The 25088-nt window shown below is 42.1% G+C and overlaps 1 protein-coding gene across 2 annotated transcripts in view; it reads left to right on the top strand.

The window, feature by feature from the left end:
• The window catches only part of HMGCR (3-hydroxy-3-methylglutaryl-CoA reductase), a 92195-nt gene extending 69046 nt beyond the window's left edge, over positions 1-23149 (top strand). For both annotated transcript variants that reach the window (XM_078675238.1, XM_078675239.1), the window contains exons 15-20: positions 4726-4831; positions 5094-5264; positions 8143-8283; positions 8381-8539; positions 19023-19177; positions 19297-23149. In XM_078675238.1, coding sequence (XP_078531364.1) covers positions 4726-4831; positions 5094-5264; positions 8143-8283; positions 8381-8539; positions 19023-19177; positions 19297-19351 — 787 coding nt within the window. In that variant the 3' untranslated portion in view covers positions 19352-23149. The remainder of the gene's footprint in view (positions 1-4725; positions 4832-5093; positions 5265-8142; positions 8284-8380; positions 8540-19022; positions 19178-19296) is intronic.
• Positions 23150-25088: the final 1939 nt, after the last annotated feature.

The following is a 25088-nucleotide window of genomic DNA, read 5'->3' as shown; positions in this document are numbered from 1 at the left end:
AGGCATGCATTGAAGGTGGTGCTGCTGAAAGGCACGGAGATAGTGGAACCCTCCCCCCTGAAAGACAGACTCTTGGGAGAGGAGACTCCTTGCCCCATGAAGCCATGTCCCTGACATAAAAAAAATTGTAAACCACTCCCCTAACACCTTACGACACCTCAAAGCGAGACCAGCGAGAGATGTAAGAGGCCTTGAGGACTAGGAATGGAAGAATGCTGCTGGTACCCCCATAAAGTCGATGTTCAGACTGTTAGGAGTTCTCCACCGCTCCTCCTACTCCAGGGCGGCCCTATTTAGGATGGATAGGGCTGCTTCTCTTAAGGCCCTTATGCTTTTTTGTGGTTAGGACTCCCACATGTGTTAGGATCTTAAATATCTTTTTCCAGTATTAAACATCGGCATTGGAAATTTATTTTTGAAAAAAACAAAAATGCGTTGAACGGTGCATCAGACGTGGCGCTTAAGTACCTTGACGGGAGTTGCTGCTACTGTGGCTCCACTGAAGTCACATAGATGCTTACTTGCCTGGCAGGGATCTCTAAATATGGTTGGGGATCCTCTGACGGAGGAGCATAGGCCATTGCTGCCTCTGGCCCGGTAGGCCACCCACTAAGCTCTAAATGTAGCACTGACACTCATTCACAGGGAATAATGTGAATACGGCCCACATGATTTACTAGCTGGTCTTAACAACCAAGGATGCATTCGAGGTGTTTAAGCCTTCATTATAGCACGCTGATAACCAGGCATAAGAGTGAAAGAGTGCTGTGATTGAGTTATCGTGTATTTTTACAGTTACCCTGTGTTTATCAGTGAACTGTACTATGGCAACTCGTGGTTACTTGCAGTTATTATGATCAGATAATAGCTGGAAAGTATTTGGAAACATGTTAAATTTACCTTTATCCTACTTTTATACTGAAACCGTGTTCACTCCAAGTTATAGACAGTAGTGTGTCTTACGCAGCAGCAAAGTTGTTCTTTCTCCACCTTCTGTATATCTAAACTGTGTTCAGAGAATGTTAGCCCATCACGTTCCAACTCTTAATTTTTTGTATTATTGTGTTTGGCGATATGGTTGTGAAATATTTAATCCGTTCTGGTTAGTAAATGTACCTGACAAAAAATGTCAATGGGGTAGACAGTGCAATCAATTATTGGCCATCGTTATTTCACTGGTTTTAAAAGGGATAGTTTCATCTTTTCCATCGCCGAAGACACTTCCTTCTGTCGCTGACTGATTATTTGGAATGGATCAGCTTTCTTGGAGAGTGGGATTACCTCAAACATTGGAATACTGACTCCGTGCTTTAGATTACTGGATCTACTTCTTCTTGGGCTCAACATGCATATCTAGGCTTGACTCACCCAAAATTGCTTAGTGTTTTGTGAAGATCAGATGGGTCTCTGGACACGGTACAGATTTGCCTGACATTCGAGTTAAATAAGAGGCCTGGGGTTAACTTGAAGTAAACAGGCATGCATGTTCAGAAACAAAAGTGCGTACAAAAATCGTATTCTAACAAGGAATTACCAAATGAGAAAGTGGGCACATATACGCAACTCAGCACTGCAAACTAGGTTTCCACTACCCATTTCCACATTGAGCAGAAAGGTCAAGTACTCTTAATAAATATCTTATTAGTGGTTTCAGACTAAGACCAAAATACTTGAGAAAAGTCTTAGGCCATTGTGTACTTCAGGCTGCACTTGCCCATGCTGAATTCGAAAGATTTGGGGAGAGAATGGTGTTTTTATTTGGCGTTCTGGTGGCTAAAGTAATGCTTGTCTTGGCACTGGGCACGCTGTCCGTTCCAAAGTCTTAAAATCTAAACTATCTATTGGTAGCCTTCTCCCAGTAGGCCATCAGTTCACTACTAGGTAAAATGTACATCTACCCACTGACCAACTCTCCCACACTCTTGCTTACTTAATCGATACTCCTTATAAGGCGATTCTTCCTTAAAGTACCAAAAGTTGTCCTAGATTCCAAACACCTAGCCCTCCAACCATAACGGGAATCATTACATCCAATGTAAGCATATTGTCACGAAGGGAGATAGTTTGTTCACCCCTTGAGTAACAAAGGTAGTTGGCAAATTCATCTGTTGGTGGGACATTTTGGCTTGGCTGTTCAGCTTTGCTTAGGTAATGTTATGTTATTTAGATTTAATGTAGTGCACGACTCACCCATGGGCATCTCGACGCTGGGCCAGTTTAACAAGTATCAGTAGGGAGATGAGATTAGGAATTAGAATAAATAGGCTTTCTGCAATTTCCTAAATTTGCAGTAGTTTAGTACAAGTGAGAACGTGTAGTAGAAGCTTGTTCCGATAGAAGGGGGCAAGGTAAGAGAAGGCTCTACCCCCACATCTCATTAGGTGAGTGCGGGGGACACACAGCAGGGTCTTATCACATGATCGTAAGCTTCTGTTAGGTGTGTACGGTTTGATTTTTGATTGAAGATATCTGGGTCCCTTGCCTCGTAACGCGTTATATGTAAGAGAGCAGAGCTTGAAAATGCTCCTTTTTTTTCACTGTCAGCCAGTGCAGCTCCTTTAATATCGGGACAAAGGAGGTGCCGGGAGGGAGGTTGAAAATTAGCCTGGCTGCCGTGTTTTGGACTAGGTGTAATTTGGCAACCAGTGTTTCATTAGCGACCGCCAAGGGAGCATTGCCATAGTCTAATCTGCTTGGAGCAACGTTCTTCTGGCGGATATAGGGAGATATGGAAATATTCTGCGCAGAAGACGCATGTTCTGATAACATAATCCAGAAGTGGTCAGAATGTGTTCTTTCATTGTACGAGCCTTATAAGATTTCATCCCAAGATTCTTAATAGATTATTTAGAGATCGGAATAGGACCCAATTTGGAAGGCCACCAGTCATCTGTCCAGACAGGGGAGGCCTTGCCAAGTAGCATGATCTCCGTCTTGTCTGCATTTAGTTGGAGATCATTGTCATTCATCCAGTTGGAGATGGCTAGCATACACAAGGCAAAATGCCTTTTGGTAGCAGCTAGATCTGACTCGAATGTAAACAGCTGAGTATCATCCGAATATTAGACTATCTTAAAGCCAAAAGGCTCTACAATCTTACCATGGGGGGGATACATAGATATTAAACAGAGGGGCTCAAACAAGATCCCTGTGGGACACCCCTGATTAGTCGCATTTTGTGAGAGGTATATGGGCCAAGGATGACAGTTTAATATATGTCTTGCGGAAATGGGTGGAGCCACTTAAGCGCAAGGCCTTTTATCCTGATCTCTCACATCCTGTCATGGGAGATCATGTTAAATGCCGCCGAGAGATCTAACAGCACGAGCATGGCCGGGTTACATGCGTCAAGTGAAAGTTGCAGGGAGTTAGTCACTGGCAAAAGCGCTGTTTCCGTGCTGTGGCCTGATTGAAAGCTGGATTGCGAAGAATACAGGATTTGATTTGATTCCAGCTAGAGGTAATTGTTTATTAATGAAACCTCCAAGCATTTTGCCCGAAAGAGGCAGTAGCGATATGCGGTGGTAGTTTGCCAGCGCCTTTTGGTCCAGGGTAGGTTTTATAGAATAGGTAGTACACAGGCAGCATACATTCAGAAGGGATGGGGCAAGACAGTTGGATAATGATGCCACTACTTTAGGGGGCAGATGTCCACGGGAGAGCCTAATTTCGCAGTAGTCTGTGCCTACTAACTTCCTCTAAGAAATTAGCCAGTGAGTCACAGAGTTCCTGGGGCTCTATAGAGAGCTGAACACATGCCCGAGGAGATATGAATTCTTGTACAGTTTTAAAAAGCATTTGCGGAGAATTATCTGCATGTTCAATTTGCTTAGTAATAAAAGTTGTCTCGAAATTTTAATATTTAGATGATATTGAGATAATCCTTGTTTGTAGAGATCACTATCATAAGGCTTTTTGATTCTGCACCACCGTCTCTTGAAATTCTTGCACACCAATTTTTTAATTTTTTAATTTATTCTTTTTTTCCCCCAGTTTTAGCTCCGGGGTAAACCAAGGTGCTGACGGACACCGCTTGGTGGAGCAACATTTTTTGTAGGGTACTGTAGAGTCCAGAGCTTCCGTTAAAGCAGAGTTAAACATGTGCAGAGTGTTACTGACCTCCGAAAATTTGTCTGGCAAGCTGAAGTGAAAGTAGTCCTTAAAAACTTCAGGAGAGAACAGGTGCCAAGGCCTGCTCAGATTTTTAGCCTTATTGCTGTTTCCCTCCGTAATGAATAATTGAGATGTCTGAGCATAGAAGGGAATTAAAAAATGGCCAGAGCGGTTAGAGGCATAGGAGCCTCACATATAATGTGAAGGAACTATTTGTTGTCGACAGGATTGACAACAGACTACCACAATTCCTTCCTTTTGGAAGGATCGCCCATTGATGTCCGAGGTCAGTAATACACACTGTACAGTGAGACATTGCTGGGGCCTACATCCACGGTTTGTAATGGTAAATTAGGGCTAAAAAGCAGATCTAATTTTGTTAGAAGTAAGCTTTTTTTATCCTGAACAAAACTCATTGGTAGAGGTTTTCTGTGGTGTACGCTTGTCGCTTTCTTGCGTTGTGCATTCTTAATTCTGCAGCGAGATTCCCCGTGAAATGAGTGGCTGATTTGTAGAAAACACAGTATCATTTATTTTTAATAACTGTTTTGTACAAAAAAATCGTTTTTATCCTTAATGTGCAGTAAGCAGTTGTATTATTCAATCTTGCAGATTTGCTCGTCTCCAAAAGCTGCAGATTGCTCTGGCAGGGCATAACCTTTATATCCGTTTCCAGTCTAAAACCGGAGATGCAATGGGTATGAACATGATCTCAAAGGTAAAGCTGCGCTCCTTCCGCATTTGCAGCAATGGGCCTAACTGGGTATTTCAGCATTGCAAGTCTAGTCTTTAGCTCCCTTAACATGCTTGCCTACTATACGTCAAGGAAGTAGGACCGACGCCAACTATTCGCGCGTAGAACCTTGTGATTAGTGGTGCTGCAGAACTTTCACTCCATGTGCTCTATTATAAACCCAACCCCATGACTGTGTTACTGACATCTCCCCCTTATTTGTATCTGTCCCTCCTCTTTGTCGCAGGGCACAGAGCAAGCACTTTCCAGATTACACGAAGAGTTCCCCAATATGCAGCTACTGGCTGTTAGTGGTAACTACTGTACGGATAAAAAGCCTGCTGCAATCAACTGGATTGAGGGAAGAGGCAAATCTGTGGTGGCAGAAGCAGTCATTCCAGCAAAGGTGGTGAAAGAAGTAAGTAGGTTTTCCACTGTAAGAGTCTGCTTACAGTTAATTTGCGTTGCTTTTAATCTGTGTAGCATTTAAGTCTTAGTACAAGCATACTTCATGTTTACCAAATTAAACCGAATTCACAGTGTTTGAAACTTGATAGTACTGCGCTGATTAAAAAGGCTAGGGTTTATTGTAAAGCCTCTCAATCTAAACAAAATCATTTTGCACCCGCTGCAGCTTCTGTCTAGGCTCAATTGAAAGCTCTCAATACAGGCCACTGCTGTCAGTAGCCAACAAAATTGGCCATACACTGTCAACTATCCATAAATGGTCATATTTCGTTTTGACTACATTTCGTTTATACGCTAGATATTTAGATGAAGTGCAAACGTGCTCAAAGGCTGCTCACCTTTGGCCTAAGGATAACTAGAGTCCAAAGCTTAGCAATCTATTTTCAATAAATTTACATAGGTTGATGAATAGCTCTGCCGACATTCAATGATCATCAATAAATACTTAAATAGGAATATTTTAGAAGCTTATGAGGATCGCTGGTGAGCTAAACTAGTAGAGAATTAATAGCTGCCTCTCATTCCAGCATGTTTGTCCACCCATGACTTCTGCTCACTAGCTACTAAGATAAAATCCCACCCCGGATCCATTTTGACTTCCCCTTCAGGAGAGGAGATCAGATATCTGAATCATCCAAAATGACACCGATGTAGAGGATTTCAACCAGTTTTTAGGTTAAAATCCTGCTAAAAAAAGGAGAGCTTTCCCTTAAACTACAACTTTACTTGCTAAAGTAAACTCCTGGATAACACATTTTCCACAGACAACACAAAAACACCTGGAAGCATTTTGTCCAATTAATGGGAAAAGACTGGTACAGGGTTCAAAGTTACACAGCCTTGTTGATGGGCCAAGGCCATCTACACCAGCTGATTAGAACTCCTAAATGTCCAGTATAGCAGCTATATCATACCCATGGGCTAGACTAGAAGAAAACTTCCATGTTGGCAAGTATAGAGTTAGATAATATTTAGCCTTGCTTAAGTCATCTGCTTTCTCCGGGATAGCTAACCAGAGAATGACCGGGTTTTGGAGCAAAAAAGTGTACAACATACAGAAGACTGAGGCTGCTAGAACATGTCTTTGCCATAACACTTTCCTTAATGTCCCTGGTTCTAATACTGGTAGACTTTGTGTAGTCTAGGATGAATCTGTGTGAGTACCTTTTGTTTAAACTGCTTCAGATAAGTTTATAATGGAGGCGGGGAACATCCTTTTCAACGCGGATGTTACCCTGCAGTGCTTTTACGACGCGTCCTTTCCAACGCAAGTCGTAACCACGACTTGCGCTGGAGGGCGCTAAAGGATAAAGAATAGTATATTTACTATTCCAACACCTTCCCTTTTATCCACGGGGACTGCTGTTAGAATAGTAAATTATACTATTCACTATCCGCGCCCAACAACGCAAGTCGTTGTAACGACTTGCGTTGTTAAAAACGCGTTGTAAAGGCACGCGTTGAAACGGTACGCGTTGTACCGTCATACATCCAATGGAGGCACCTACACACACTTCCCCTCTCCTCGGTTTGTGGCCCATTGGCATCCAAGAGCACTGAAAAGGCTCCTTGTTATTTTAAGATATGTTCTTGATGCATTCATGGTGTAACTTTATGTCAAGCAACTAAGGCACTTTGAGGCCCTCTGGTATCCTTGTATGTTGCAAGTATGTGATTTATGGATGCTTGATTAAAGACCATATGTTTTAATGGGTTAGGTTCGGCTCACATATAAACGAATGCACACACAGACATGTGAGAGTGTTGTACCTATGGGACGTGAGCCCTGTTTTCTATGAAAATGATTAGGAGTTAGACGCACGATGCAGGATGTGATTGTAGCACAACAGAAAGAGCAAACAATTTTTTGTGGTGGCTAATCATTGTTCACACTCCTGAAGACATGTCCTGAATCCTTTAGTGTCCTTTCGCCATCCCTTTGTAGGTAAATAATTCACATAAGTGTTCGCTTACTATGTTTGAGTGGTGAGCTGTGTTTTGTCTCGTCAGCCATGCCGCAATGGCAGTGTGGATAGGCCCACTCAGCTGAACCATATCCTACAATACGTACCACTTGTTTTGTTATGTTCTCTCCTTAAAGCAGAACATTGATATCTTGTGGCCAGTCTACATCTGATACTCCATCTCTGGTTGTAATGTGTCCTCCCACATCCTGTTGGCCACCTTCCCCTTAGTTCACCACCTGCTCCTTCCACCAGGCAGTCAATATTCCTGACCAGGCGTTCTGAACCCTTTCAACCGACTCTCCCCATGTCCACCAGTATAAGCGCCTTTCTGCCAAGCCTGTAGTGCTGCTCTCATACCAGGTACCCATCTATTTTGGTGGGCTCCATTGACCATGTACTTATACACCTGCTTCTTCCTGTCCATGTAAGTTCTCCCCTCAGTCTGCTTAGCCCAACTGGCTGCACTGACCTCCTCCTTCATCTCGTCCTTCCACATTGTACACGGTTTGCTCTGTCTTGTACTAAAGTGTTACTATGTCTCTCGTTTTGTGCCCTCTCTTCCATTTTGATTAAGAGGAGCGTTTTGCTATACAAAAGTTAAGTTTGCTTTTTCAGTGCTTGTTGAGGTGCTTTTAGTTTGTTTTGTCGCTGTGCAAGACTGTATGTTTTTACTCTACATAGCTGCACGTTTGATTAGTAAGATGATCATGAAATCTTTGACTACTACATATCCCACTGAACAGAACTGGGCACTTGTGCAACATTATCTCGACCATTGCAGAGAAACTGAACACCAGTCACCATGAACTATTGTTAATTTACTCTGTAGGATAAGGACTTTAATTCCTTTCTATTTTCTAGGTTTTGAAAACGTCCACAGCAACATTGGTGGATGTGAACATAAACAAGAATTTGGTGGGTTCAGCTATGGCTGGTAGTATTGGTGGCTTCAATGCACATGCAGCAAATATCGTCACTGCCATTTATATAGCGTGTGGCCAGGTGCGTATTATGCCTTTCTATTTATTCTGACGTGCTCATATTTCCAACAAAAATGTGAATTTCTGATGTATTACTGTGTTTTTTCAAAATTTTAAAGGATGCTGCTCAGAACGTGGGAAGCTCTAACTGCATTACACTGATGGAGACAGCAGGCCCTAGCCAAGAGGATCTCTACATCAGTTGTACTATGCCCTCTATAGAGATTGGCACGATTGGTGGGGGCACTAACTTACTACCACAGCAGTCCTGTTTGCGGGTATGGTGCTCTTTTATAATATTTAAAAACAAAAAATGTCAGTGTCATTCTAAGTTAAATTGTTTAACTTATGTTTATCCATTCGTTTTCTTCCTTTGCATTTGTGTGGCAACTCCTGTTTTGTTGCTTAGACTGTTGGAAAGAGGGTGGAGAATATTAAAAAAATATAAATTTTCAGGTTTTGGATACTGATGTTTCGTTACTGTGATGGAATGTTTTTTACATTCTCAGCGCAGTTACTGATCAGATTTATGTGTCTTCATCTGACACCAGGAGAATTCAGTAAGGCATGCCAATAATGTTTTTTGTTAAATTGGAAGAAAACAGAGCAATCTTTAAATATAGAAATCCTGGCCAGGGTTCAGCTGGATATACAGCAAATGAATACCAGAGCATCGCAGCTGTATTCTTGAATTGTTACTAAAGCTCCATGTAGGAAAGTGGAGTATTATGCAGTGAGATTGGTTAGGCTTCACTATGTAATGCTCCCACGATACTCCAATGGATCCTTTGGATTCACACTAATACATCCCTAGCTTAATCCTTGTAGTGTTGTACAGAGCAGCCAGGCTTTACTAAACGAAAATGTGTTAAGCATTTCAGAGTACCAACGTAGACGATAAATAACTGACATGACTCAAAAGAAATCCCACACCAATTTAGAAAAAAAAGCAGATTGCTATATCTATCTATACACTAAAACAAACACAATCAGCCGTGTATAACCGGAGTTATGGATTTTTAAAGGAAAGATAAATCTGCACATTTCACTCTTGCAATGCTTTAATGTTGTGGTCATTGAGGAAAAACTCTAGTGACAATCTGTCACTTGCTGGTCAAGTTCAGTGGAAACCACTGGGTGTATAAGTGAGGTCGGTCCCAGGACCAGGCTCAGACAGTCAGTTGATTTTTACCTGGCTCATAGGGCCTGGGTGTCCCTGGTGCTGAAGCGGGAGCCACAGGTTTGCTGGTTTTGCTGCTTAGACAGTGCTGGTGAGAAAAGGGTGCAACATCTCGACAATAGTGCCACAGGGTTGGCTGGTTGAAGAAGCTGTGGGGTTCCCTCAAGGCAGTGTCAAACAAGGGTAGTGGTAGCCGGACTAGCCTCCAACATTCCTTGGCATCGGCAAGCTCAGCCTTCGGTTACCACGACATCCGGGGGAGGAAAGGGTAGCAGCCTGAAACTTGCTGCAGGTAAGGACTGCATTTCACACAGTACAATAGATAATTTACTTTTGGGCGATTCCTTCGGTGGGACCGATGGCCAGTGATTCTTTGGTTCCGGGAGCGGTTCTTGGCTGCAGTGGACTAGTGTCTCTAGTCCAAGGAAGTTCTGGAATCTCCTTTGGCTTGCATAGGGGTTCCTCTTTCCTTTGGAACCAGTCTCCGGTCTAGGACGAGTCGTAGTTGTGCAATTGCAAGGTGGTTGCCACAGGTGCAGTCTTTGGCGCCTTTTATGTGTGCTGAAGTCCAAGACTTTGGTCGCTTCTGTGTCCTTTTGTTGTAAGTCGCTCAGATCTGAGGTTCTGATGCCAGGGGAGCCCTTTAAATCTTCTATGAATGGTGGTGTGGGTGCTGGTAGCTAATGGACTACTACCCTGAGCGGCTAATCTGCCTTTAAGTAACCACTTTCTGTGGGGGGTGGCACCTTTTCTACCAAGAAACCCCTGTTCTGCCACTTTTTATGTTGAGCCTTGGCAGCGCATATGCTGCGAGGCATGCTGTATTGAGGTAGGGACTACAAGCTCCACCCATATTTTTTCATTGGCTTGTATCATCAAGACCCCACGCATAAGGAAAGTGTGTTGGCGAGGCAGAAGCTTCGTACGAGGGGCCGCCCTAGCTTGGAACGCCCTCCCGGTGGCCCTGCGACAGACTACGGACTTGATGACCTTTCGGAGAAGTCTGAAAACGTGGCTGTTCACAAATTAGTCAATCAATGTGGGGGGACTAGGGATTTAAGGGTCTGTTTCATTCCCCAGGGAAAGTACAAGGTTTATCAAAGAGGAAACAGACACTTGTAACACTAAGCCATTGGTTATGTAAATTTTAGAGTAACCTCAAAAACCCTATGCAATTTGGAGTATAGCGGTATATATGGTTCATCCGCCCCGCATATGGGTTAGTGGCCGTTATCATTGGTTACTCTAAATGAGTGATTTAGCCAGCCTCAACCGGAGGCACCTCTGGCATATAGTGCAGTGTCCAGAGAAGGAAAAAAGGTGGTGTGTCAAAAACAAAAGAAAAAAGGGAGGTTTGTTAAAATAACTGGAAAATCACCCTAAGTAGTTTTATTGATTGGTGTGATTTCCAGATTGTTAAAAAACTGGTACTACTAAGTTGATCGAGTTACTGGATCACAGTAGTTATTAAAAACACTTATTACATAAACGTCGACATGTTTCTGCTCCGTCGGCCCATAGGGGTCTATAGAGCATTCGTCAGGACTAACAATAAAATAGACAAACAGTGTTTGGATTACTCACACCTTTTGTGTTGCAATACGTTAATAACCTGTATATTTTGCAGGGTATTTACTCCTCTGGTTTCTAAAAAGAAATAGGGAGAGAACATCGAAAAAAGACACACTCATTTACTGGCAAACCTGATTTAGGCTAGTGCGATTAATAGAATAACATTATTATTCATTCAATTCTTGAAGATTCAAGACATTTCATCTCTAAAAATGGGGGAGGGTAGTGTAACCGGGTTGAGCTTATCGCGCTGCAGACAGGGTAATGAAAGTACAAAGCCGGCACATTCAGCAAGGGTACGTTACTTCTAGTGCGCGTTAACCTTTTATCTAGCAAGCAATGTGGGTGAGTTGTTTTAAAGAGATGCCGCCTAAGGAGCGCGTGGATTGAACTTATCGCGCTGCCGACAGAATTGTAAAAATACATAGCGGGCACATTCAGCAAGGGTGCGTTTCACTTAGTACGCGTTGGCCTATTATATAGCGAGTCTAGCATATGCGATGTTTTTAAAGAGATGCAGCCTAAGGGAAGCGTGGAAACGCAGGGAGCCTTTTTAGGCGAGATATGCGAATTAGTTATTAAACGCAGCACGTTCTCGTACCTTGTAACAGAGTACTTGCTTGCGTCGGGGGGCCCTCAGGACTCAGAGCTGTATTTGAAAAATATCGGGTTGATTAGTATTCTGTGTAGTCACCTTACCGAGATTCAGTAGGCAGTGCAGCGTGGTTCCGCCATTACCCGCGTGTGCCTGCAATTGCGTCTAGTGCTGACTCTGCCCCCGGAAGCTAGTAAATCCGGCTGGGTAGACGTCTTTAAAAGGGGCAGGTACTCTTGACTCACGTGATTACTGGCATAGTGGGCTGATATGTTTTTTCTGAAACAAAACTTTATTGTTTTCATCAAAGGGAGATAAGAAGAATCGTTTTCTGAACATGGTAATCTCTTATATTAAAGGAGGTACGTCGTTGAGAGATTTGTATCATGAAACAAGATGGTCAATCATTTAGAGAATTGGTGATAGGGTATGGAATCATTAAGGCCGTTTTCGTGGGTTCTGAGGCGTTCCACCCACCTTTGTTCTTTCTCAAACAATGTTCTTTCACATCTCTGTGATTTATCAGTTAGCATTTCAATTACTGACCATTGGATGTCATCGCAGGAATGGCTTGCTTGCACAAAGTGGGTACAGAGTTTGGTGGTGTTCTTTTTTAGTCTTATGTTACTGCGATGTTCGCCAATCCTTGTTTTTATCTTTCTACATGTCATCCCGATGTAACGTTTGCCGCAAGGGCAGGTCACAGTATAGATGACATGGGTCGAGTTACAATTCGTGTGTTGACGTTGCTGCCAAACAAAGGTGTCAGATAGCTGCAATGTTTTTGTAGCAGTTGTGGTTTTGCATGCAACGCATGACCCACACGGATAGTGTCCCGTTACCGGTGCCATAGTTATATCTCTTAGAGGGATTGCTTGCAGTTTTTTACGTGCTGGTCGAGTATGTACCAAGACATCCTTGATATTTTTAGATCTCCTATTGGCGAACCTCGGTCTGGGCCAATCAAATTGTCCGGTGTGTAGGATATGCCAGTTCTTGTTTACTAGTTTCTTTACTGCGTAAGACGCCTGGCTAAATGTTGTGACACAGGTAGTTAGATCAGGTACTGTTTCTTTTTCAAATGTTTGTAGGAGGCAATCTCTTGGTTGATTATTTGCTCTCTTTTTGCAGAGTTTGATGGTTTTCTCTGTATAATTTCTTTGTCTCAGTCTGTCACTTAGTTCATTGGCTTGCAATACATAATCAGAGTTGTTACTGCAATTCCTCTTCAAACGCAGGAACTGGCTGTAGGGGAGGTTGTCCCTCAATGGTTTAGGGTGAAAGCTGTTGTAGGACAAAATGCTGTTCTTAGCCGTGGGTTTCCTATACGTTTTGGTATGTAACTCATTGTTCCTAACAAAAATAGTTATGTCAAGGAAATCAAGGTTGCAGCTAGTAGCTGTATGTGTGAATTTTAGCCATGGATCAAGGCTGTTGAGCCAATTCATAAAAGACTGTAGGTCCAATTTATTGTCCCAGATCATGATGATATCATCAATGTATCTCTTCCAGTATAAAATACTGGAAGAGAAGGTGTTGTCTACATTGATTATGTTGAGTTCTTCAAAGTGACTGACATAGAGCCCTGCTACCGAGGGAGCGAAGGCGCTCCCCATGGAAGTTCCATGGATTTGGAGGTACATGTCCTCTTCAAAAGCAAAGAAATTCTCCTTCAGTGCTAACTTACAACATTCTAGGATAAAATGTCTTGGTGTTTGGAATTCCCAATCTTTTGAGAATAAGACGTCTTCCAGGACTTGCAAAGTCTCGTTTTGAGGCAGACTAGTAAAGAGGGCTTCAACATCCAGACCCACAAGGAGCATGGTTTCAGGATTGAAAGGTTTCTTATCTATTTGTACCAGGAGGTCTCGTGTGTCCTTTAAATATGCCGGTGTTTGTTGGACAAGAGGCTTCAGGAATTCATCGGCAAATCTGGAAAGTGGTTCTAATATTGAACCGATGCCCGAAACTATCGGACGACCTGGTGGTGGACTCCTGTTTTTATGGGTTTTTGGCAAAGAATAAAAGTAAGGGGTAATAGGTTCTTTTGCCATCAGGAAATCCGCTTCTTTCGGTGTGATCCAACCTTTGGTCTCAGCTTCATTAACCATAATCGAGATGGTGTTTCTGAGTCTTTCAGTGGGGTCCAAGTTTATCTTTTGATAAAACCTTGTATCAGATAGCAGAGCAAGGCATTGTGAGTCATATCCTTCTTTGCTTAAGATAACAGTTCCACCCCCCTTGTCTGCTGGCTTGATCACTATTTTTTCATTGGTTTTTAATGCTTCCAAGGCCATGCGCTCGTCTTTGCAAAACCTAAGCAAAGACGAGCGCATGGCCTTGGAAGCATTAAAAACCAATGAAAAAATAGTGATCAAGCCAGCAGACAAGGGGGGTGGAACTGTTATCTTAAGCAAAGAAGGATATGACTCACAATGCCTTGCTCTGCTATCTGATACAAGGTTTTATCAAAAGATAAACTTGGACCCCACTGAAAGACTCAGAAACACCATCTCGATTATGGTTAATGAAGCTGAGACCAAAGGTTGGATCACACCGAAAGAAGCGGATTTCCTGATGGCAAAAGAACCTATTACCCCTTACTTTTATTCTTTGCCAAAAACCCATAAAAACAGGAGTCCACCACCAGGTCGTCCGATAGTTTCGGGCATCGGTTCAATATTAGAACCACTTTCCAGATTTGCCGATGAATTCCTGAAGCCTCTTGTCCAACAAACACCGGCATATTTAAAGGACACACGAGACCTCCTGGTACAAATAGATAAGAAACCTTTCAATCCTGAAACCATGCTCCTTGTGGGTCTGGATGTTGAAGCCCTCTTTACTAGTCTGCCTCAAAACGAGACTTTGCAAGTCCTGGAAGACGTCTTATTCTCAAAAGATTGGGAATTCCAAACACCAAGACATTTTATCCTAGAATGTTGTAAGTTAGCACTGAAGGAGAATTTCTTTGCTTTTGAAGAGGACATGTACCTCCAAATCCATGGAACTTCCATGGGGAGCGCCTTCGCTCCCTCGGTAGCAGGGCTCTATGTCAGTCACTTTGAAGAACTCAACATAATCAATGTAGACAACACCTTCTCTTCCAGTATTTTATACTGGAAGAGATACATTGATGATATCATCATGATCTGGGACAATAAATTGGACCTACAGTCTTTTATGAATTGGCTCAACAGCCTTGATCCATGGCTAAAATTCACACATACAGCTACTAGCTGCAACCTTGATTTCCTTGACATAACTATTTTTGTTAGGAACAATGAGTTACATACCAAAACGTATAGGAAACCCACGGCTAAGAACAGCATTTTGTCCTACAACAGCTTTCACCCTAAACCATTGAGGGACAACCTCCCCTACAGCCAGTTCCTGCGTTTGAAGAGGAATTGCAGTAACAACTCTGATTATGTATTGCAAGCCAATGAACTAAGTGACAGACTGAGACAAAGAAATTATACAGAGAAAACCATCAAACTCTGCAAAAAGAGAGCAAATAATCAACCAAGAGATTGCCTCCTACAAACATTTGAAAAAGAAACAGTACCTGATCTAACTACCTGTGTCACAACATTTAGCCAGGCGTCTTACGCAGTAAAGAAACTAGTAAACAAGAACTGGCATATCCTACACACCGGACAATTTGATTGGCCCAGACCGAGGTTCGCCAATAGGAGATCTAAAAATATCAAGGATGTCTTGGTACATACTCGACCAGCACGTAAAAAACTGCAAGCAATCCCTCTAAGAGATATAACTATGGCACCGGTAACGGGACACTATCCGTGTGGGTCATGCGTTGCATGCAAAACCACAACTGCTACAAAAACATTGCAGCTATCTGACACCTTTGTTTGGCAGCAACGTCAACACACGAATTGTAACTCGACCCATGTCATCTATACTGTGACCTGCCCTTGCGGCAAACGTTACATCGGGATGACATGTAGAAAGATAAAAACAAGGATTGGCGAACATCGCAGTAACATAAGACTAAAAAAGAACACCACCAAACTCTGTACCCACTTTGTGCAAGCAAGCCATTCCTGCGATGACATCCAATGGTCAGTAATTGAAATGCTAACTGATAAATCACAGAGATGTGAAAGAACATTGTTTGAGAAAGAACAAAGGTGGGTGGAACGCCTCAGAACCCACGAAAACGGCCTTAATGATTCCATACCCTATCACCAATTCTCTAAATGATTGACCATCTTGTTTCATGATACAAATCTCTCAACGACGTACCTCCTTTAATATAAGAGATTACCATGTTCAGAAAACGATTCTTCTTATCTCCCTTTGATGAAAACAATAAAGTTTTGTTTCAGAAAAAACATATCAGCCCACTATGCCAGTAATCAGGTGAGTCAAGAGTACCTGCCCCTTTTAAAGACGTCTACCCAGCCGGATTTACTAGCTTCCGGGGGCAGAGTCAGCACTAGACGCAATTGCAGGCACACGCGGGTAATGGCGGAACCACGCTGCACTGCCTACTGAATCTCGGTAAGGTGACTACACAGAATACTAATCAACCCGATATTTTTCAAATACAGCTCTGAGTCCTGAGGGCCCCCCGACGCAAGCAAGTACTCTCTGTTACAAGGTACGAGAACGTGCTGCGTTTAATAACTAATTCGCATATCTCGCCTAAAAAGGCTCCCTGCGTTTCCACGCTTCCCTTAGGCTGCATCTCTTTAAAAACATCGCATATGCTAGACTCGCTATATAATAGGCCAACGCGTACTAAGTGAAACGCACCCTTGCTGAATGTGCCCGCTATGTATTTTTACAATTCTGTCGGCAGCGCGATAAGTTCAATCCACGCGCTCCTTAGGCGGCATCTCTTTAAAACAACTCACCCACATTGCTTGCTAGATAAAAGGTTAACGCGCACTAGAAGTAACGTACCCTTGCTGAATGTGCCGGCTTTGTACTTTCATTACCCTGTCTGCAGCGCGATAAGCTCAACCCGGTTACACTACCCTCCCCCATTTTTAGAGATGAAATGTCTTGAATCTTCAAGAATTGAATGAATAATAATGTTATTCTATTAATCGCACTAGCCTAAATCAGGTTTGCCAGTAAATGAGTGTGTCTTTTTTCGATGTTCTCTCCCTATTTCTTTTTAGAAACCAGAGGAGTAAATACCCTGCAAAATATACAGGTTATTAACGTATTGCAACACAAAAGGTGTGAGTAATCCAAACACTGTTTGTCTATTTTATTGTTAGTCCTGACGAATGCTCTATAGACCCCTATGGGCCGACGGAGCAGAAACATGTCGACGTTTATGTAATAAGTGTTTTTAATAACTACTGTGATCCAGTAACTCGATCAACTTAGTAGTACCAGTTTTTTAACAATCTGGAAATCACACCAATCAATAAAACTACTTAGGGTGATTTTCCAGTTATTTTAACAAACCTCCCTTTTTTCTTTTGTTTTTGACACACCACCTTTTTTCCTTCTCTGGACACTGCACTATATGCCAGAGGTGCCTCCGGTTGAGGCTGGCTAAATCACTCATTTAGAGTAACCAATGATAACGGCCACTAACCCATATGCGGGGCGGATGAACCATATATACCGCTATACTCCAAATTGCATAGGGTTTTTGAGGTTACTCTAAAATTTACATAACCAATGGCTTAGTGTTACAAGTGTCTGTTTCCTCTTTGATAAACCTTGTTCACAAATTAGACAGAATGGCCTAGGCTAGGGGAGCTATCATTACAGTGCCAGGACACCGATTGGTAACAGCGCGCTGTACAAATGTTATAAATAAAATAAATAAATCATTGTCCACTGTAGACTGTGGCTGTTCATTGGTCAAAAGGCATATTAGTACCTCCTTAGTACCGCCTTGTCTCATTTTGTAACCTCCCATGGCGACACCTGTTACGTGTGTTGTTGCTCTTTAGTCTTTAATTACAGCCTCCAAGCACTCTTTTCTCACATAGCTTTGTCTCCTAACACTTTATTTTTATAGCACACATTTGCAATGCAATAGGCCTTGAATTTGCCAGCATTTAAGCTATTAGCATTGTAAATGACAATGCCTTTTATTTATCTGTTTTAAAAAACACCTAAATAAAAGGCATTGTCATTTACAATGCCAATAGCTCAAACTCTCATAAATGTGAGACCTATTGCATTGCAAATGCTTGTTAAAAATTGGCAGACCCATTCTTTATTATTTGGCTGTACAGTCCAGGAAGTCCACTTTAAGGGTATGGCTAGCCTTCTAGATGTGTTCGCTTTCTGGCTACCTACATTGTCCGCCTGCCCGGGTTGTTAATGTTCCTCGACCATGGGGTTGACTTTTCCTCCTCTGGGAGAAACCTACTTGCATATCAGAGGCGGTGGGTGCTTTAAACCTCACCACCTTGATGTCGCACTTCACTAGCCATTCTGTCAGGAAGGGAGGTGACACCTCCCACCCAGGCAGGCATTTGTTTCTGCCTACTGAGAGTTTTCACACTTCCTGGAAGGTGGGGGGGCTCAGATTCTTGGCAGCGGTAGGCTGTCAGCCAGTACACCGGAAAGGCTTGGGCTACCATGTGGGCAATCTCCAAGGTAGCTACCTTGGCATGTCACTTTAAATCTGACTTAGGGGAAAAGTGGGATTGATGAAACAAGTTGTTTGATACGAAACATGACACTTTTCAGTGGGACCATAGTGGAGCTCTCAACCTGGGTAGTGCCTAGTTGCTAGCCAATGTTATCCTATGGCCCTCTGAAACCTTATAGTAGCTTCTAATGGAAGGAGGCTGCTATAGGGACATATAAGCTTGTACTTTTATGTCCACACCTTTAATATAACACCCCCTACCTCCTGGGCTCAGGAGGCCTATCTTGGGGGTTACTGGCTTATATTAAAAATAGTGCTGTGACCTTGCCACTCATAGAGAAGGCAAAGACGAGTTTGAGCAGTTTGCACTGCTTATGCAGTCTACAATGGCAGCACTGCTGTCATCTATATACCTGGATCATTCAGAGTGGCACAGTCAGTACTTCAGACCCTGGTAACCCTTTTAACTCCCATATCCTGGGTACTCCTGGAACACCTTACCAGGGACTTATAAGGTGGTTAATATCCTTTCCAACTGGTTACCAACTTGCATGCATCATACAGAGCACTGGGACCGGGGTCTAGTTAGCAGGCTCCAGTGCACTTTGAGTCATAACCATCAGCATTGGGAAAACCACTGTAGGTGTCACCATACAAAAAGGTCACTTTTTTTCTACACTCCTTTCCATTTCAGATTTATTTCCAGTTACATTAATTTTCAGAATGAAATTATTTACGGATGGATTTGAAGGGAAAAGGGGATTATACGTCTTGTTTTTGTGGTAATTCTGTAAAGCAAACTTTTATTATTGCTTTCAGATGCTGGGTGTCCAAGGCGCAAGCCAGAATAATCCAGGAGAAAATGCGTGTCAGCTTGCTAGAATTGTATGTGGAACAGTGATGGCTGGGGAATTGTCTCTAATGGCAGCCCTGGCAGCTGGGCATCTAGTGAAAAGCCACATGACCCACAATAGGTAAGTGCCCCCCCCCATAAACCTGTTCAGAATTTGGCGGTGTTTGTATTGCAGTATTAGATGTATAGAATTCTCTTTGATAATTAAGAATTTACCCCGGTGGTTCTTTCTCTTTCTAGGTCAAAAATAAACCTGCAGAATCTCCCTGGTACATGCACCAAAAAAGCTGCTTGAGCATCGTGACGCCCCAGCATTGGAGATAAAAACACAGAGGAACTACAGGGCAAAGCTGAAGCTGTGAATTGTAAATGGAACTAGATCTCTTCAGTACAATGTAATGTTTTAATGAGATGTAAAGAATTTACATTGGCTATTGGTCATCAGAGCTGCTTGTATTCCATCAATACTAAAATGAGGAGAGACTTGTCTATTGGTATTCGTGAAAAGTAGGCTTTCGGGAAAGACTAGGTTCTCCAGGGCACATCCCGAGGTTTTCATCTTTGTCAGCTTGACTGTAGTGGTTGGTACACATCATCTGCTAAGGTGGAACATGCATTCTACACTGTTAAGGAACTCATTTTTTACTTAAAATGGTTATCTTGTATCGTTCTTTTGCAATGTTTGTTAAGTCAAGTGTATCACTTAATTTTGCCGTAAGTTGGTATTGTAATTCCTTATTTAATTTCAATCAGCTTGGATCCTGGTTTGCTGCTTTTGGTTTTCACTTTTATTTCCTCATTATTCACTGCTGTTGATTGTCAGTGTTTTACATAAGACTTGAAAATGCAGTTGCCCCACGGTAGTTCAGATGCTTGTTTTGGAGGAGTTTGAGAACCTGTGTTCACCATGAAGCACTTTTGAGGAGCCCTGAATCCACACAATTAGTTTTCCAGGTTTCTAGAGGGTCTTTAGTTTGCAAAATGTGATAGAAAAGAACTGTCATTTTGCACTAGCTGGAAGAGAAGCCTTCTGATATTCTTTTTCTGTGGCTCCCCAACGATGTACTGCTTACTGCCATGGCATCTTACGAGACTGGTTGCCAAAGCAGGCCTTGGCAAACAGGCGGAGTGGGATGCATGTGCCTCTTTTTATTTCTACAATGCCGAATAACGTGCTTACCAAGGACTATTGGGCCAGTATTCAGAGTGCATCCTTTCCAAAATGTTCTTTTGGAGCATAGTAAAGGTATCCTCACATGAACTGTAGGAGAAAACATACAAAAAGGACAAATTGGCAAAACTAGAGACGTAAATGGTTGTCAGCTGTGTACCATACTTGGCTGTCGCACATGTATATCCTATGATCCTAAGAGCATGTTTGCACCTTTTCTGAACCGTACAGAATAAAATTTATTTTTCTAAATAATTTGTGGATCCTTTTAGGCATATATCCCCAGGTCACTCTTATTTTTTTTCACTTCTAATATGAAAAAAATGTGCTTTGTAGTTTTGAAAATGCTTAACTTGCAATCAAGTAAGCATTGCTGCAACAGACCGGATGGAACAAAGAACATATTTTTCTAATGTTCTGCTATGCTGACCACCCTGTATGAAGTGTGTGTTAATCCTTGAGGTCAGGATCATTCGAAGTGTGGAATTCCTTTTACATGTTTACATTTCCATTGAAACAGTGTTATGAGTGTATAAAATGGCCACTAATCATTGAGCTCAATCTTTGGATACATTTAAGAACCTAGACCCGTGCAGGATTTCTACACTTGTGCTTGTTGAGCAATGGACATTTTGTCATCATTAGGGGCATATGCATTCTCTCAGAATAGACAGTAACAGACTTTCAGTTGCATACACAATTAAACGAGACGCGTCGTCTAAAAGTGCCTGAGTGTTTGTACGAAGGCAAATGTACAATATTCAAGTTTACACAAAATTTGTTTATTTCTAGTGTTAACTTCGGTGGATTTCAGAACACTTGATGTTTATCCTGAAGGCATAGAAGTTCCTTCTACCTAGGGACAGGTGACTTTTTTGTCTATTGTGGGCCTAGGAAGGATAAGGATCGTGAGTCGAATTTTCGGGTGAAGTTGTATGTATCCTAAATCACAAATGTGAAATTAAAATACTCTGGAAGTATAGAGCAGAGGATTATGGGAGACCACAACAGATTTATTAGAGGAAGATTTCAAATATTAGCAGTTGTGTCTGAAACCTGTCTTGGTTTTTTGTTTTTGTTCAATACGTCCTCCCTCTGAAGAGTACAGATCTCACTCAGGACTGATGGTGTCATCTCTGATGTGCTATACGGAAGCTAAAGCATTCTACTTCCTTGACATTCCAGCCAGTGCTTTTGCATGGAGTCTCTGCTGCTTGTGCCCGAAGCTGACCTTTTCATGTATATCTGATTGACAGCAAATTTAGGTACCAGCAGATGTGTGATTTATACTCGTTTAATAGCAGACTGCCACAAGATTTGTGATGAGGCCACAGACTGAAAAGTTCAGTTAACACACTGCACATTTGTATTCCATTGAATAATTCTGTACCTCAGCACGTCATGGACATCTTTATTATTTACTAAACACTAATGCCCAAATGCTTTGTCTGGCTGGTCTGAAGGCTTTTGCTTGTGTGAACAGCTCTTAAAGTGCCGTATACTGGCAAATTGCACATTTTTATTAAATATAACCCGGGGCCATGATAACTTGGTGCTGTTATTTGTTCCGAAAGAAGAACTAAGACAAAAATTGTGGTGATGGACCGTTTACGAAAACCAGTTTTTGCCACCACAAATATGCAAAGCAGTGTGCACTTTTTGAAGCAGTACAGAAAAATGCATATGTAGAAAGTCACTTTTTTGTGGTCAACCTCCTATCTATTTACGTACAAATGGGGATAGAAAGTAAATGACTACGGGCAAAACGGCACGTTTAATGTGGTCCTACTATCTTAACATCTGCTACTCCTAGTTTTAAGAGAGCGGGAATGGGTTCTTGAATCCCAAATTCTGATATACTCCGGTCTGCACAAATGACCAGGTTTGAGCTGTGGCTAATTAAGCTAACAGATCATTAGAGGGCATGAGGTAACCATCTGATGATGATGATTTAGGGCTATGTGCTAATGAGGAGGATCTTGAATGTGCTTTAGCTTTGTGGTAGCTGCCTGTCAAAATGAGCTAGTGGTCCCTGTTGTTATGGACATAAAAAGGGATTTAGATTGGTGGGGACTATAGGTTGCCTCAATACTTCTGTGGGACACCACATCGCCTTTTTCTTTAATAGGAAAGCTGCAGGGCAGCCACTTTATGCAGCTGTTTTCATAAGCTAATGCCTTCCCTCCGCTGAAGACCTCCAGCGCGGTACAACCATGCGGTGCTGTTGGCATGTGAATAACTGTAGGTTGTGCGCAAGGATTTACTCTGAAGAAGATTTGTTTTACTGGGTTCTGTGGCTATGGGGGTTCAGAATTGCTTATTTAAAAACAAAACGTATTTATGATGTGTATTATACTTCTAATGTTTTAGAAGATGTATTTTTGTTTTTGACAACTGAGCTGCATCTTTCTGTGAACGCCTTTTGTGTCAAAAAGGTGCAGGTTACATTCCGAATTGTGTGCTCGCGTTTTCAATCCATCCTTTTCCTCCACTCTTCAAATCAAATGTGTCTATTTGTTTAAGCGGCTTTGTTACCAACAATTTTCCTCAGGCAGTTTATGCTTGATATGTGAACAGCACTGACCCTGAAGACGCCAATGGTCCAAAATGCATCCCAAACTTTGGTAATACACAAGGAATGCTTGTAAAAATGATTGGACGTTACAGGACATACTCCCTGCCCTGTCTCTACCTTAAAAGCAGATTTTGGTTGGGGCTCCATGATATGATAAAAAAATTCAATTTTTTTTCAAAATTTGGAGCAGTTTTTTACCACAGGAACCGTCACTCTTCGACCGTTGCAGTGTTCATTCGGTCTGCATTTCTTGGTGAATGTAACTGATTCTTTCACATGTTTGCTTAATTGTACATTGGGAATACAAACGACCGAGTTGGCCACAATAAAGGTTCCTGAAAAAGAAAGTTATTTTGTGTTTCAATTCTTTGCTTTGGAAAGTTTAATGTTTATTTAAGTAATATGTTGTGTTTGATCACAGTTCAAGCATATTAATGACTCCAAAATCCACACATAATAACTCATTTAGTTTGCAGTCCTAGTGCTATATTGAAGCACCGAGGTTGACTGGGAACTACCCAACAAGACCAATTAATCCTTTTTCATTTTGTGTGATTCACTGGACATTTTCTCTTTACATTAACTACACCAATACGTATTAACTGTTTTTGATTTGGCTTGACTTTAACAGCTGCTCTTCCTACAATAGGAAGCCAGTATTGGCGTCCGGGATCACCCGGAGGGGTGGTCCGCGAGCTATGTGTAGTGTCAGGCAAGAAGGGTACTGGTAGGACTGCGGAGTTCTGCACTGGTCAAAGGATGTTTATCTGTCTATGAGTTTCAGGAAACGGTCATGGATAAGACAACCGTTAAAAACCTACCTTTCAAAGATGGTGGTCTGTCCAGGGAATTCTATCTGAGGTGCCAATCCAAGATAAAGTAGATTTTTTTTTCTTTTGATGTCAGTTACTGTTTGAATCATTTGGAGTCCCTTACTTTTCAGTAAGCCCTGTTGGCTTTTATTTTTGGTTATTGCAGTTGATTCTTCTCTTGGATTTCCTTACTTTGGCTTTTTTTTTTTAAATCTTCCCTGATGGCGGGGGGAGCTTGATGCCTTTAATCAGGAGGTACAAGAATGCCAAATACGTTTTTCACCTTTGGCTTTTTCCTCCTAACACTTAAGAAAATACTTAACACCATTCCTGTGTATTATTAAGTGCAGAGTGGTACAGTGGCTACTGGAAGGAGTACTGTTTTGTGTTTGCAAGGATACTTCCTCTACCAGAAGCAGGTAATCACGAAACAAACTGCTCTCTTAATGTTCATATGTGGTAACTGTGAGAAATTGTGTTGTTGGTTGAGAGGGATGTGAACCCTACTCAAGCCACAGTCCTTGTCCCGATGAACCACAAAAAGTCACTAAATTAACCTGTGCTTTCCTCTCGGTTAGCTTGGTGCAGAAGAAGTCAGGCATACCTTGGAGGCAATGTGTAAATGTATGCAGTACTTAAAGCAGTCGTACAGTGAAAACACAACGCAGAAAAATTCTACATCAGTGTATAAAATAGAGAACATTTTTATAAATTATTTGACATCAAAGCAATAAAAATCCAACCAGTGGATCTGGAGTTATTTTAAACCTTTTAAGTAGAAAATAGCAACTGAAATATCAAAGCGATAACCATCGACATCTAGTTGAGCAATTCAGGGGCAAAGTTAAATGTTAGACCGCTATGGAGAGGGAGTTGGATACACAAAGTGGATTGGGCCCGGTCCTTGCTTACCTACAAACTTATAAGAAATTTTGGAAGAAAAATGTTAGTGAGGGTAAATCTTAGCAGGACAAGGCAGCTGGTGGTATCCGAGGGAGTCATTGGAGAAAGTTGTGGTGAAGATTCTTATGTTCGACCTTAGTCCCTTTTTTGGAAGTAAAAAATCTCCTGCTGGACGAAGCTAGAGGCTGTAGGTGACGAGCTTTCCATTAATCCGGATATCACTTTGAGCAGCCGCTGCACAGGAGTTGCAGCTGCGGAGAAGAGCTTAGCGGGAGCTGCCACATAGTCCTGCCAACCGGAAATGCACTTGGGCGGATAGTTGAGTAGATGGGTCCTAGTCTCCTTTTTGTTCTCAGAGCACTTTGTTGATAAAGAGTTTATAAGTCCTAAGCTTTGGAATTGGGCTATCTCGACACTTTTAGCACCATTTCCATTGGCCCCGGATTAGAGAGTTCAAGTTTAAAGTTCAAGTTTAACATTTGTATAGCGCACTACTCACCCAGAAGGTCTCAAGGCGCTTGAGGGAGGTGCTTTATTTATCGAATATCCAAGTTTTTAGTTGTTTTCTGAA

The sequence above is a fragment of the Lissotriton helveticus genome, chromosome 2_1 (assembly GCF_964261635.1).
Source record: "Lissotriton helveticus chromosome 2_1, aLisHel1.1, whole genome shotgun sequence".
NCBI classification, from domain to species: Eukaryota; Metazoa; Chordata; class Amphibia; order Caudata; family Salamandridae; genus Lissotriton; species Lissotriton helveticus.
Note: the sequence above shows the minus strand (reverse complement) of the source record. Positions and strands in the feature narration are given on the sequence as shown.